At 40.1% G+C, this 15,469-nt stretch overlaps 1 protein-coding gene across 5 annotated transcripts in view; it reads right to left on the reverse strand.

Moving 5' to 3' along the window:
• Nucleotides 1-1,909: 1,909 nt before the first annotated feature.
• The window catches only part of mid2 (midline 2), a 119,594-nt gene continuing 106,034 nt past the window's right edge, over nt 1,910-15,469 (reverse strand). For all 5 annotated transcript variants that reach the window (XM_053235248.1, XM_053235249.1, XM_053235247.1 and 2 more), the window contains 5 exons: nt 15,020-15,147; nt 14,790-14,933; nt 10,426-10,587; nt 5,628-5,835; nt 1,910-4,546 (listed from right to left, as the gene is read on the reverse strand). In XM_053235248.1, the coding sequence (XP_053091223.1) occupies nt 4,144-4,546; nt 5,628-5,835; nt 10,426-10,587; nt 14,790-14,933; nt 15,020-15,147 (1,045 nt within the window). In that variant the 3' untranslated portion in view covers nt 1,910-4,143. The remainder of the gene's footprint in view (nt 4,547-5,627; nt 5,836-10,425; nt 10,588-14,789; nt 14,934-15,019; nt 15,148-15,469) is intronic.

Raw genomic sequence — 15,469 nt, forward strand, 5'->3', positions numbered from 1 at the left:
TGCTACTGCAATTATAGCAAAGAATATTTACAATCGCGTGATCAGCTCTTAAATACCAGTTTGGGGAAAAAGCAACAATTGATAGTGATAGCATATATAAAACTGTGTAACATGCATTCTGTAACCTAAGACTATTGTCATGCATTTTTCTAAATTCAGCTTCCTTGTACACACATCATGTCTACATTATAAACTTCCATGCAGAGAATTAGGGTTTAAGAAGAGCACAGGAAGGCTGAATTAGCATTGTCTTTAACTGAGTGAGCAAAACAGCTTCACATGACACAATCTACACAACAGCCACTATATCTGCCTGCCAGTTCCTCCATTTTAATCATTCCCTGTGTCGTCCGGGAACATCTCAATTCAGAGCCTTTACAGTTTCCACAGCAGTAATGGTGGAGTAATTAAAAAGGCTTGTGTGTGTCTCTAAAGAGCCTCAAATATGGGCCCATTTGTGCTCTTTTGCATTGTGGCTGATAAGCAGCATTATTGAGCAGCACCATAATCAAAGTGTCTACTGAGGGTGATGCAGGACACAGTGGTTCTGGGGGAAATAAGCACTGCTGAACAGATGCTGAAAGAAGACACAGTAAAAAGCACTTTTTGCAGTGAGGGCTGGTCATGATATTAGATGGGAGGGATAAAGGTTATCCATCAATAGCTTGACAGTGAAACTTTTAGGGTGGAGCAATGCATTTTATACCACAGCGTGGCTGAATGCTTGAATCTGCTTGGTCAGTAGGTGTGCATTATTTTCATATAACAGCATGGTATGTTGTGTGTTATTCCTTACATATCACAAGGTGTCATCGATGGCATAATTTTGTCTGTGGGGCTATTACACAACTATTACATACACTTAAAGTCAGAACGTGTTGTGAATCTGTAATGCCCTACTGGGTTCATGTTGTGTTTTCTCAGAATATCAAACATGCTAAACAGACAAAAACTGTACAGTTCTGTCGTTTTGTTTAATTTGTACTTTGGACATTGTATGCTCAGTCTATCTACTTTTAGTTTCTCCTCTAAAGGCATTTTGGAAAAAAAAAAGATAATAGAATAAATAATCCAATTTGTTCACAATCATTACACCAGGGACTATATTTAACATATACTTCACAAACAATTCTAATGATGTGCTACGGATTGTGTTTCACTCTGTCTAATCATCTGACATGACTGTCACTGACAGGCTGCATGAAGCTATAGTCTGAGCTAAAAAGAAATCAGCCCCGGCCTTGCTTCCTCATACTGTTCTGTGTGTTTTTCTTATGACTGTTGGTGGTGCTGTTGTGCCTGGTTCCATAAAATCCACATTAAACCATTTGTTAACAGCAAATAATCTGATGTGGCCACAAATTAAACCTTACATTGATGTCTTTTTATCTTTGAAAGCCAAAGGGGATTAACCCTGCTAGTCCATTTATGCCAGCCACCCCTGACCTCGTATTTTCTAAATACAAGACAATGAAACATGAAAATAAGAGATCCTCATGTTTCCTGAACTTCTTTGTTTTGATCAACTCATTTCTTGTTCAATGGAAAAAGTCCTCGTTGTAATATTATGCAATTATTACCCAATGTGATCATCTGGTGTTGGATTCCTCTTTCTCTCTACACCCCCTACTCGTTCCATCTTAGTAAAACTCGCCCTTTGGTTTTCTGGCCTAACTGTGCCCTGTGCCAGGAGAGCCAGCTGAAGAGCATGGGCAATGCCCCGTCTCCTGACTGTGGGCACTCAGCACCCTGCCAGTGCAGCAGACTCCTCTCTAGCCTCTCATGCCTGTGGGGTTTGTGAGCACACTTGCTTGGCATCATTAGCCTTCTCTTCCTGTGACACAATCTGTGTACAGAGAGAATACAAATGTAAGGGCAGGACAACAAAACACACAGTCCAACTTGGATGTTTGGGATCAGATTTTTTAATTGGGTTTCAGCTCACATAAATAACAATGTTCATATATATTTGTATTATACAATTTCATATAATATATATTTCCCCCTATGATTTACATCCTTGTCTTGCTAAAACTGATAGATCGACCGAAACAGAAACATGATAAACACACTAGTGTTTGATCATCTAATAAAAACTGAAATAACAATAAAACTTTGTGTAATCATTCTTTTTTTCCTTATTGGACATGTAAAAGTAATCAGTGAACAATGGAAATGTAAATAGTTCATTAGTCTATCATTTTAAATGCAAAGAAATGCACAGCTAATTGTAAACCTGATATGCAGTAAAGCAAAATGTTCAGTGATCTCTATGCTGCACATTCTCCTTACAAAACAGTATAGAATATTCATAGGAAGCAGTTCAAAATTGGTCTGAAGGACCCAGTGACACACACTCAAACAAACAATTCAAACCTGTCAGTTAGAGATGAACAGCCCCTGAATAAGACTCGAGCATTTTGGAAAACCTTTGCTTACCTGTTACTCATCCTCAATGGCTTCTGAAATGTAACTGGCATTAGAATTAAAAACCAAAAAGTAAAACAGAAATGGAAAAAAAAGGAAAATAGACTGTCACAATCTACATATATTGCTTTCATGTTTAGGGTCCACTATGACATCTTAACTACTCAGTTGATAATATAAAGAATCAAGATATTGGACAGCTGGAAATTCGCCGAGCTCTTACGGGAAAAAAAAAGTAATTCTTGCAACAACTATCCATTTATTGTGCATGTATGTTTCCAATAGCATTAATAATAACCTCACAGAACACACAAGAAAGAATATATTGGTGTAACCTTACGCAATGGGAAAAATGGATTAGCACTGTGATCAGAAGCATGCTCTGGGATTTTAGTACAAAAAACTTCGAAAAGCAAAAATGGCCATGGGAGAGGGCAGAGCTGAGCAGCCACAGGGACAGAAAAATAAACGAGAGAGACCCCACACATGACTATAGCAGCAGCAGGAGAGTGCCATCAGTAGTATGTCTGCTCTCTAGGCTGCACAGAGACAGCATAGTTCAGTTGGACGCCCATTTCTGTTTCAAGGAGGGGCTCAAGTATAACATACTATTGCCAATATACATTATCATGCTACACAATATTTTTTTGCCCACAAGGTAGAAATGATTGTCTATGACATCATTCACTGATTCCTCCCTGAATATTGTACTGAGGAAAATCATATGAGGCAAAAAAAATTCTAAAGCAGGATGAGATGGGATTGTTAGCTTCAATATGCCTGCACATTAATCTCAAAGTAGACTTCCTTTTACAGAATGTCACAACCCATGAAAAACTAAGCATGGAAGTGAATAACGTTATAATCAGCCCCTCCTTTCAACTGTTTGAATGAATCGATATGTGAAAGTGTAAATTGTATTCCATAAAGCCCTTTGGAGATTTAGTTCACCCACAATGCTTTTATGAGTTGGTTGATTTGGTGAGATGGATTCAGCTTTACAATAAAAAAAAAAATACTACATGGATCAGTACAGATCCATGTCTATAAAATCAGCAGTGGGACTGTCATGCTTTTCCACAAAATACAGAACAAGAAACCAATAGAGTGGAACAAATCACAGAGGAAATACATATCATGCTAGAAACAACTAGACAAAAACACAAAGAAAACGTTCTCCTTGTTCTCCCTGAATATGAAAGTTGTGAGTTTGTTTCATCAGATATTATTAAATGTTAACCTCAGTAGAAACGCCATATCTATATCCCTTTTTCTATTACAAGATAAATCCACTATATTATATCCAAACAATGTCCAGCCCTGTCCTAAGTCAAGTTTCTTTTTTCTCTTTTTACACACAGGGGCAGTCAAAAATCTTCAAAAAAAAAGTGCTTTTAAGGATAATAGTAAAACTGACAAAAGAAGCAAACCAACCTATTAGTCGTGAATAATTTACATACTTTTCCCAATGCATTAAAGTTCGCATAATCCATGACTAGTAGTCATGCAACACAACTCAAACACCACTGACTGCAATAATCAAGGTAAAATTAGCACATCCTTCAAACCTAGCTCCACCAATTCTATCTACACCATCAACAATGTGAGCCAGTGGTGGGGCCAAAATAAAAGTGAGGAAGCAGAGCGGACAAAATGAGCCCATCGGCCCTAGAGGAAAAGTTTCTGGACCGTTCTGGAAGAGTCGGCACGAGCATCTCAGTTGCAGCTCTTCATCGTCAGGCCATATGGAGACTCTTGCTGCCGGCTGCTGCCGTCCTGCTGCTCAGGGCAGTCCACAAAGTCAGGCACAGGCAGGCCAGACAGGATCATCAATGATTTATTTGAGATCATAAAGGTAGGGGCAACAGGAAGCAGGAAGGAGATGTCGAATGTGTGTAGGTGCTGTGAGTTCATGGCATCATAGAAGGAGAGCGTGTTGCTGTCATAGTCCAGTAGCACTCCGAGCCTCCGCAGCTGCAGCGACGCCTCCACCAGCATCTCTTTTCCGTTGTGCCGCACCAGAAAGTTATTGTTGCAGCGGGAGAACACCCATGATGAGGAGTTCTTGCCGTTCCACTCGTTCTTCGGGGCTGACTTGTATGCCACACCCACGGTGTACCTGCAGCACAAGCCGTGTTTTCAATGCAACGGTTGTGTGTATCAAAAATAATAAACTTCTGTGTTCAGTTTGGCAGCATAATAAACCAACCCCCAAGCCCAGCCCATGTATGGTTATTGTTGCTATGTAGGTCAAAAATTTTCAAAACAGATTTGTTTTTGGATTAGGAACAGTTTCAGGTAGAACTGGACAGCAAGGCCCTCAATACATGTTAGATAAATTCATAAACAGATAAAGGCAAAAAGAAAACGGCCAAATGCTATCAGTATTGACTTAAGCTGATCTTGCTCTACTTGATAAAGTTACTGCACAGCTACCGTGGGAAAAGCAGTACTTTAAGGTTAATCTTAAATAAACTATCAGCACAAAAATAGCTTTATGCTAAGATGTTTTTTTTTTAAAAAAAAGGATGATTCAGCAAACGTGTAGCATGCCAGCTAACTTTAGCCATGTTCCAGATGTTAAAATATAGATGTTTTGCGGGAGTATGATACTAAAAGCTTATTATTAAGTCAAGCCAAGCTCATTTAAACAGTAGCTTTAACAGCAGACGAAATATCTCGCCTTTGAGCAGATGGGTTGATGGTTGTGTTCAGCTGATGGTAAAATCTGGTTTATCACACAGACAAATCCAAAGCTGACATTTTCTTTTAGCTTTATTTTTGGTTTTGGGTATGGGTGGAATATAAATAAAAACGGACAGGAATGGTTACTAAGCAGTGATTGTAGGGTCAGGAAAAAGGAATTTTAGCTGCTTGAAATACAATAATGTACAACACACACATCAGATAGTACAGTATATACAGTATCATACATGGAGACTATTTTGTAGTAGGATAGATGAAAGATTTTTGACTGTGTAGAGCATGCTGGTGTTAAAATAGGCATGAAGGGCAGCTGTTCACAAAAATGTTGACTGGGTGAGGGCTGGGTGGTATTTTTTGTTCAACAAATCTGGTTAGTAAAACCAGTGCATAACTCTACAAATATAAATACAAATCGGCAACAAAATGGCGCTGGTACAAGGCTCAGAGGAGCACTGTTCCTGTGCCACAGTTATTCACAGTTATTTTTTACTCACCATGTGGAAGCTCCTAACAACACCTCCCAGTAATGGCAGCCACTGTCAATAAATACATTGCCAGCAGCGCCGTAGGAACCTGTACCACTGAAGCGCTCTGGTGTGTGGCTCTTCTTTAAAGAGCTCTCATCTTTCTCCATGGTCAGGCAGTCGTTAGACAGGCGCAGCTTCTTATGAGCCGTCTTTGGGTCCAGTTTAAAAGGCTGGCCTGTGGATGAGAAGACTTGACTGAATCCAAAGAGACAGCAGGAACATGTGCTAGTCTAGGACAAGGTTTTTCAAGCTTGGTCAATTTAAGCATTTTCCCTGATTCCAACACACTTGAATCGACTTAGCGAGACTTCAAAACGGCTGTTACATATGATAAATAAGCAGTGTAGAGGTACTCGAGGACCAGGGCTGGAAATGCAAACCTAGGTGACGTGAAATTTACTTTGAAATTTAGCACAAGCTGACTAAATGAACCTCCTGCTCATTAAAAATGAGTTTTTATTAAATTACAGTTTGTCTATGTGGATTCTTATGCATGCATTTACTATTAGGGATTATTATTAGCATTAGCTAGTTTTTTGGATTCCTCTACTATGCTCCAGTGCAATTCATGTCTGTCAATACAAAGCTCATGTTTTAAATTAAATGGTAAAATCAAGGAATGTGGAAATATGGAAAAGGAAAATCAGTGAGAGAGACTGCAAATCTAGATGAGGATGTTTCTCCTAAAGAGTTTTCCATCCCTCACTCTCTCACTGCAGAAGTCTGGGATTGGGCTTTAAATAAAGGTCAGGCCTGACATTTCACTCAGACCTGAAGCTAAGCCTGATTCCCACCCTAATGACTGACAGCATGGCACAATGGTCAGCTGGCATGTCTAGCTTCACCTGCAGTGTGAGTTACTGTGCTTGGCAATGAAGCATTCAGGCAATGTGCTACTTCAAGCCAATTCCATTAATGTGCTCTTGTGCTTTGAACTGCTTATCGCAGTGAGTGCAGTCCTCCCCAAACACACATGCACAGCCTTGCCTTTCCATGGGGTTGTAACTGGCAAGCAACAAGAGAGGCATGTATACACACACATGCAGACACGTGGCATGCTATAGCCAGGGCAAATGAAGAAAAACCTCTAGCCTATTATAATAAATGAACCAACATCCTTAATACAAGGAATGTGGAATAAGCCTGTGTAATAATTCATTGAGAACTTTGTAATAATTCCAAAGTGCTCCACATTAGCCAACAGCAGACTGTGTAGGAGAGCTGCACTCGGGGGTGGGAATGACTATCACATTTCTAACTCTGAAGGGATCTGATAAGAACATGTTCACAATGTAAACATAAGTGCTGATTAGTGTGTTTGGAAAGGAAGGGTATTTCATCTCACATTCTGTTCCTATACGAGTGGGAATAACACCAGGACAATGCTCTTGTATTTTTTTTTATTCCTCCTAATCTGACTTACATAGTTCTGAAAGGTTCTTTTTTTGTGCAATGACTATACAGTGTTGAAAAAAATAAAATGGTGGCTGACATTCAGGAAGTGTGCTGTCTCATAATGCAAATCTAGGCAATTAAACAAGTGCAAAGAGGACAAGGTAACTCTTAGACACTTAAAAGCTTCTCATTAAATATTCCAAACACCTTTGCTTGTTTATTCTAATTAAGACACACAATAAATGAATGCTTCAATTGGCCTGTAGGTGCCAAGACATAAACAGACAAGCCTGGTGCCTAATAACGCATGAAAATTAGAATAAGAGTTCTGATTTCACAGCATTTTTGGATATTTCCATAAATAATAATAACATACATATACATATAATAAAGAAACTTAAGATGCAAACGTACATAAAGCATCAAAATATTTTTAAAATACTGACTATAAGAATACTGATGCTGAATCAGTTTCCTAAAAATGAGCCCTCGTTGGGCTCATTTCACTTGGTTTCATGTGCTTCATCAGCTGTAGCACTGCTGATTAAACAGAGCCTTCTGTTGGCTGTTGAACACGCACACGCGCACGCGTGCACACACACACACACACACACACACACACACACACACACACACAAAAAGATCAGCATAAACTCATTGCATACACTATGGAGGTACGACTGTGTAGGTTGTTTACTGACTGAGGATAACAATAATTGAGATGTACTTCAGCACAGCTTGATTTCTCATCCCTCACATAATGAAGTGGCATTTTACTGGACGTTTAAAGGTCTATTGCACTGGCCCTGGTGGCTGATGTTGCATATTTTCAAGCTGGATTGAAAATGGAACTCATCTGTGGCTTGCAGATCTAAACATTCTGAATATTTAAGATGGGGAAAAAGTCTCAACATACCTAGAGGCAGCTATTTCACATTTATAGCCTCTGTCAGCATGGCTTTGATTTCTATCTTTCTATCTAACAAGCCTACAAAAAGATAATGCCTCTTCTCCTTGGTTGCCCTTAAGGCAAGATATGACATGATATAACTCCTGGTATTAGGTAAGGGATGGTTAAACCTTGTCTTCACCATGTTCTACAGGCATACTTTTGAGAACATCCTGACAAGATGTATTAAGGTCTGACATGGGTAATGTGTCTGGTAATTGCACTGTCTCGGACCTGTAACACAACCTGAAAATGGGTGAGAGCATCACAAGCGCTGCATCTGTAAAGCCCAATTATTTGCTCCCCTGCTATCTGGTAAGAGGTCATGCAACATTTAGGCCATGTGTGCCAGACTCATGCTTCTTAACAACCTGCTGTTCCCCACCAGCACCCGCAACAATCAAGTAAGGTCTAAATTCTTCTAACAGAGTGTTTAGGGTGCATACTAGGTCATATCCCATGCAATGTGTCAATTTGTTTAGGTTTATATAACTACGGCACTGGTTCATGTACTTCTTAATTTTACACTCTCTCATTTTACCCTTAATACATGCCATCAAATACAGTGTATTCTGAGAAAACACACACACGCACACACACACACACAATCACTGAGCATAAGGCATGAATGCACACTGGATGGGATGCCAATCCTATTCCTATCCTAAAAAAAACCTATTCAGTTTACTAAACTTTTTGGCTAAACACCCCCTGTTGCTTGACAGAAAAAAAGGGTAGGAAGCACCCTAGAAGCGCTATTACACATAAATAGTGAACTTTTGTGAAATTTCTGACAGGCATGAACAGTCACTCACTTATCGTAGCTGAATCTTGATTGCCATTTTATTAGGAATATATATTCTATATGTAAGTATGCTATATGCTATGTAGTGAGTGTATATAGTGCATGAATACATTTTGAATTTGGCCTATCTGTGTGATGGACCTTAAATAAAAATAAACAACTAAAATTCAAGACTTACTAATATCCACATGCACTTGTATGCTAAATGTTTTAAATGATTACATACTTTAATGTAATTCCTAAGCACAAAGGAACTTTTGCATGTTATGCTTTGTTGTAGATGTTTCAGTGCATGCACTCTTGCCCTTGCATTATGTTGTATGTGCACCAAGATTTCATATACTTATACACTTGTATATAAGTCAAGAAGACTTGTGACAAGTTCTTCTTGACTCTCGTTGCTAGCTACTCTTCTCTTGCACACGCCACACACACTTGGCTACTTGTGGGGCTGCTGTTAGCAAGACTTCACTTTAATGATGCAGTCACCAGCAGCTCTGCTTCTGGATAATTACAGCCAGCTGATCACGCTGAGACACAGACTCGCTGGAAACAAAAGATTGTGTTTCAGAATCTGCTCACTCTGAATCTGTTCATCAAACACAAAGAGCTTACGTAAATGGATTCAAATAGTAGTGCTGCTTTTTAGAGTAAGCTATTGTGTGATTGTGTGTGGCTGTGTGAGAGTGTACGCGTAGGGGCAGAGGAAAAGAAAACAGATGAGGGACATGCACAAAGTCACAAGAACAGGAGGCACTGTGGCCTTGGCCAGACTATCATGCCTGTACATGGCACCATGGGACAGTGTTCCTGGTAAACACACCTGCTGAGTAACATGACCCTTAGTGAAAGATTCCCATATCTGGCCTTTGCTCCCTCACCATTTAAAGCCTGTCTTTACCATGCATGCTGTGTGCTGAGTAAAGTAACTGCACTGAAAACCCAAGCCAGCGCAACAGGAATCGAGACTGCCTTTGATCAAGCAGACAAATAAAGCAAAAAGAGATGCTGAGTCTGGGTGTGATAACTCAGGCTGAGGAAGAGAAAAATAGAGGAAACAACAGGAGGATGAAATGTTAACCTTTGCTTCCAGACAGCCTGTATTTCAGCCCTAAACCTCTCAGAGCTGCAAAAAGCCTCTCATCCAGGCATCCATTTAAATAATATCTTCTAGAGCTTGTGGGTGTTTTGTAACATGATTGAGAGAAGGCAGGATGAGGTCTTACCATGCATGTGAGATCTGGACACAAACACAGTGCACAACTGTGCTATTATTATCATCAGGCTCAGTTGCTCTCTACTGATGAAACAGTGATAAAGCTGGTATATGATAGATCTACATAATTTGCCCAATTGCACGTCTAGACTGATCTACACACTGAGCCAGAGAATTCTTCAGGATGGAATTTAAATAGCAATCTTGCGTTAGACACAGATAGTAATTCTTATCAATCATGCAGCCTCTGGAAGTTAGGTACTGAAGAACCTAATGCATATTTTGAACAAGGCCCAACAATATGCATAATAAGCAAATACATAAAAATTCTAATGTGATTAATTAAGGTTTTTGCTTATGAATGTTTGTACAATTCCTTGCTGTGATGTGAGTAACTTACTGTTGGTTTTGAGGCGTGCTGGCTCGCTATTGCGGCTGCCAGCCTGGTTGATGGCCTTGACAAAGAATATATAACGGGTACCACTCTGAAGCCCATGCACTGTGTAATGATTCTGCTTGATGTTGGGCACAATCATCCAACTGTCCACTGAATTATACAGACCTACAGAGAGAGAGAGACAGAGACAGAGAGAGAGAGTGAGAGAGACAGAGAGAGAAAACAAGACAGCAAGATGGGAGACACAGAGGCAAGATGTGTTAAAACAAATGCACTATTTTTGCATACAATATTTTTTTTTTTTTATTATTCCTGGTTTCTTCTGATCTGGAGTTATCTATGTATTTGGGAAATACCATGTGAAATCTTGCTTTGCTTATCACAATAAAAAAAATGCCTACCAAAGAACAAATGTTTTTCACCATGTGTAGTGAATATATTGATTGGCCCCTTTGGGGTTCCAGGATGTGTACTTCAGGCAAACAGAGACAGCCATATACACTTCCCAAACCCATTTCTTATGGTGCTAAGATTTATACTAAGCATCTCCAGAGAATATCAGTGTATAGACATGAACCTGACTGTCAGTACTCCCAGCGTGTGAGCTTCAGACATGCTTCCTATCCACCGAAAGTGGATCATCCCTAGAGATTAGCACTCTCGCTTACAAAATCACTGAAATTAAATGTCAAACTGCCTACACCTAGAAAACATGATTCTAGTACATCACCCAGAAAGGACAGCTGAACAGCATCAAAAATGCACTCTCAAACAGCCCCAGTTAAACATTCATCGTCACTCCATCATCCTCACCACCTATGGCCTGAAAAAGCAAATCTTTCATCAATTTAAATCTTGCCTTTGCCATGGACTTCCTCAAGATAATTCAACATAAATGAGATAAATATGAACGCTTCAACTGTCATAAATAAGGCAAGGAAGACTTCAGACAAGCCTGAATAAAATTCAAACGTGCCTTCAGTTTCTTTAATAATTTTTAATGAATATGAAAAATTTAAAAAAGTATCATGACTAGAGTTTGAGGTTATATTATTGACATTAGAACTTGGGCACTGTCTGCTGTTCTGAACCAGAAGTTCAAAGAAACAGATGACACTGAATGTAGAAGGAATACAGATAGTATGATCATCACTCCCAGTCTTGTGTGTGTGTAGGTAGATAAAAGGATGAAATAAAATGAGGAAACATCTGAGGAGTACTGGGATGCTCCAAACCTGTTTTTGATGCTGCAACACTGAGTTTTTATGTGTACGCAGTGTGTGTTTTTGTGTGTAAGCAGGTGTGCTTCCATGTACAAGATGCCAATGACTGTACACCTAATGTCTGTGAGCAGACTGCATTCTGCATCTCAATAACCCAAACGTTCTTGCTATCACACTCAGTCTAACCCCTATCATAGGTGGCCTCAGAGGACTCTGCCTTTATTCTCATCTCATTGTTCCCTGCAATCCTCTAAAGCCCAGCTTATGAATATCTGCACCATAAAGAACTGTGCTTTTGCAGGAGTCACGGACAATGTTATCACGAATAAGCCTGCAGAAGCCTCCTTGAAGCCTGTCCCAATATGAACTGGGACAATGACATCATGTGTACATTATTATCTTCAAGGCTAATCGGGGACCTCATTGAGCACTGTAGAATTCTTCAATCCACCTTCAGAAAGTGTTTATTAATCTCTTATAACAGCAGGGCTCTGACAATAGTACCTGCTGCAAGGCAAATCACAAGAGTATTCTAATCTGCTCCTTCTAATACATTATCCTTTCTATAGTAACAACGCATTAACAGGGACTTGTATGGCAATACTCTCATAATTTATGCCCAAAATAATAGCTTTAAAATAACTGTTATTATCTAACATCCAAAGCTCTAGTGAGGCTTTCTGTAAGGAGATGTTTAACATTTATGAAAGTCAGAGCTTTAAGGTAAAGCTGCTCCTTTACGTTTTCCACTGAGGAGAAGTCTTCAGGACAGGGGACTCTGCTGTATTTTCCTTATTAGCTCTTTAATAGCAAGTTAGAAAAAGAAAAAAAAGAGAGGCCGGTGAGATGCTTATCATGACTAAGGATATTAAAGGTATACTCCAGCATTTAACCTAACCTCTATCCACTGCTTCTGAAGAAGTAAATCTTTCACAGTGTGTACAGTGTAGATTTCAAGCATTCATGTGTAATGATTGATTCATTTGTTCGTGAAGGACTGTCAGTGTCCTCAGTGTCAGTATTTCTGTGTCCCTTCATTCGCTTTACCCATGCTTATCTTTTCATAGTACATGGTATTGTTGTAAGAGTAGAAGGCAATAGCAGGATTCACTTCAACTCCACTTTGAGGTGAAATAAGCCACCTGGCAAGATGATCATATGGCAAAATACAAATAAACCTATTATTCATGAATAAGCTTGAGATCTGAATCAGTGTAATTGTAACTGCTTACTATAACATCACAGTTACACATTTTACCCTGATAAGAGATCAGCATTCCCTCAGTCCTCTCTACTTTGGAACAGGTACAGAGGTAAGGACAAATGGGTAAATTTGTACAATGCAGCTCGAGTGAATGCTGCTGTGAGGCTTGGAGTGCCTTTTGCTGCTGGCTTAGCATGCAGCTCCAGCAACTCTCATCACAATCAATCACCATCACAATAAACGGAGTAAAGAGCATTAGCTCAGGTCAGATGTAATCGTGCCTGATGCCAGGACAGCACCTGCTCTCACACGGATGGAAAAATCAGCAGGCTAACCCAGCCTCCATGCTTGGGCTAATGACTGGCCTGGAAGAGTGCAGTCCCTGAGCAAGAGAGGGAGGAAGCTTTTCACTTCTCGACTTCCACCCCATTAGTGTGAGATCTGGCTGAGATAGCTGCCTTTGGAGCTGTTTTTAATTAGCCACCGAGGGGTGCCTTTGTGTCTGTGCCAAACGTGTAATTGCTGATATCTGACCTGTAGAGAAGGGCAAGGTAAATCTATAGCTATTTTGCATGTTTTAAACTGGAACAAGGCTATTCAAATCATATCCTTGTTTATATTGGAATGAAAACTGGAGTAAAGAAAAAGAAAATTAAGTTGAAAATCCTTAACTGGACTAAGTTATCAAATTTTAACTGTCCCAAAATTGATGATAATTAAATGCAATAAGAAAGCTTATGCAATCCAGTCCAATGAAACCTTTTAAATATTTTCAAATCACTTCAACGATATTCCTCTGAAACCCATTTCAAACATAATCTTTTCAGAGATAGATCAGGAAATTGTTATAATCAGAGCAACCATCTACAGCTTATTAAAAAAATGCAACATAACACACTTAGGCCTCAAATTAGATTTGGTTGGGAATAAAACATGTAGATATCTTCTGAATGAGTTGTGTATGTGCAGAAACCAAGCCAAATAAAAGCAACAGGAAAGGCTCATATTTCTCCTCATGGGATAGAAGCAAATGCTACCAATAACCAGCTAGTGGCTACACTTAAGCACTTGCATCCACAGAGCGATGGAAAAAGTCGTCAATCCGGGAAGAAAGCATTCCTCTCCATTTCTCAGCCTCTCGGCTTGAATTCTCTGAGGAGGCTGCAGTAGCAGTGGCCAGAGCAGTGCTCCCAAGTCTCTGGGCTATTAGAGGCTTAAAAAAAAAGTGCTTTCTGTGCTGCTGTACCTGGATGAGTACAGCTCACTCCAGCAGAGAGAGAGAGAGGAACAGAAACAGTTGGAGAGAAAGGAAAAGAGGGAAAGGGCAGAAGGAAATGTGGGAGAAAGAAAAAGTGAGACAGTAAAGGAAAGATAAGCACAGTGTGTATTTGTGTAGGAGTGTACACAAGTGTGTGAAGGAAGTGGTGCTGTTCGAGTGCCACTCCAGTACTGGGCCTCTGGATTGCAGTTCTCACTTTCTCTTCCTCTTAAGCGGCTTCCTCTGCCAAGATCACGTCAAGTGCTGTGATGTCACCACTTTCATCTACTCCAAATAAGGACTTTCATTAACTTGTATGTTAATGAAAGGCATGGCACTAGTAGGTGGATCATGAATCTCAGAACGAGAGTCAAGTATATTTCTGATGCAGGAAAGCTTAACGTGTCAGCAGCTTGGAAAGCAGACCTCACAAGAAGCTTTGTTATACAATGGAGAGCATGCAGAAAATCTGCTCCACTGGGCTCTAACTTACATAAAGCTTGATCTCATCCTGCACTGCAGAAGCACATTCTTGACTTTAGTAGCTCATATTTCTAATTTTGGACAGCAAATTCAATACCTATTCTCCAAAATATCACACAATGCTGCTTATGATGCAGAGGAAAAGAGAATGTGTGAAAGGTACACCATACAATACACTGTATTTTAATGCAATACTCACTGATGAAGTTGGTCTGGCCCGTGTAGATCGTGTACTGCAGTTCATAAGACGTGACACTAAACTCGTCCTCAGAGGTCCAGTGCACGGTGATGGTGTCGTGGGAGGCTGTGCAGAGCTCATCTCGTATAGATGGTGGATTAGGGGCTGGAAAAAATATAAAGCTTATTATCAGCAACATGTATTTTTCTGCTCGAAAAAGGGTTTGTAGGGTTGCTGTGTATCTGACTCACCTGTCAGGTAATCCAGCCCCTCCAGGATTTTCTTTTCTCGGGAGAAGTCGAGGGCAAAATTGTCAAAGGCCTCATTCAGATTGACATCTGGGATAAGGACCTGTGAGGAGGCTGTGGCCATGGCAACCCTGGGTGTCAGCGAGAGAGAGAGAGAGAGAGAGAGAGAGAGAGAGAGAGAGAGATGCGCAGTGAGAGCAAGCTCCACTCGCTGTTAAACTTTATTTAGCACACTATTTCACTGTGACAGTCGGGTTACAAGCTCATCTAAGAGCACAATTAAAGAGTCTTGTAATACTGATGGAAATGGTACTGCATGGGGGCGATTATGCGTACCCTGTCGTACCCTGGCACGGCTGTGGTGCCACAGTGGTGGCACCGGTGAGCAGTTGCTATTCTTGAAATAAATCTTGCTACTGGACCCCTGACCTTAAGTCATATCTGTGAGAGGTC

Source organism: Pangasianodon hypophthalmus, chromosome 7 (genome assembly GCF_027358585.1).
Source record: "Pangasianodon hypophthalmus isolate fPanHyp1 chromosome 7, fPanHyp1.pri, whole genome shotgun sequence".
NCBI lineage: Eukaryota > Metazoa > Chordata > Actinopteri > Siluriformes > Pangasiidae > Pangasianodon > Pangasianodon hypophthalmus.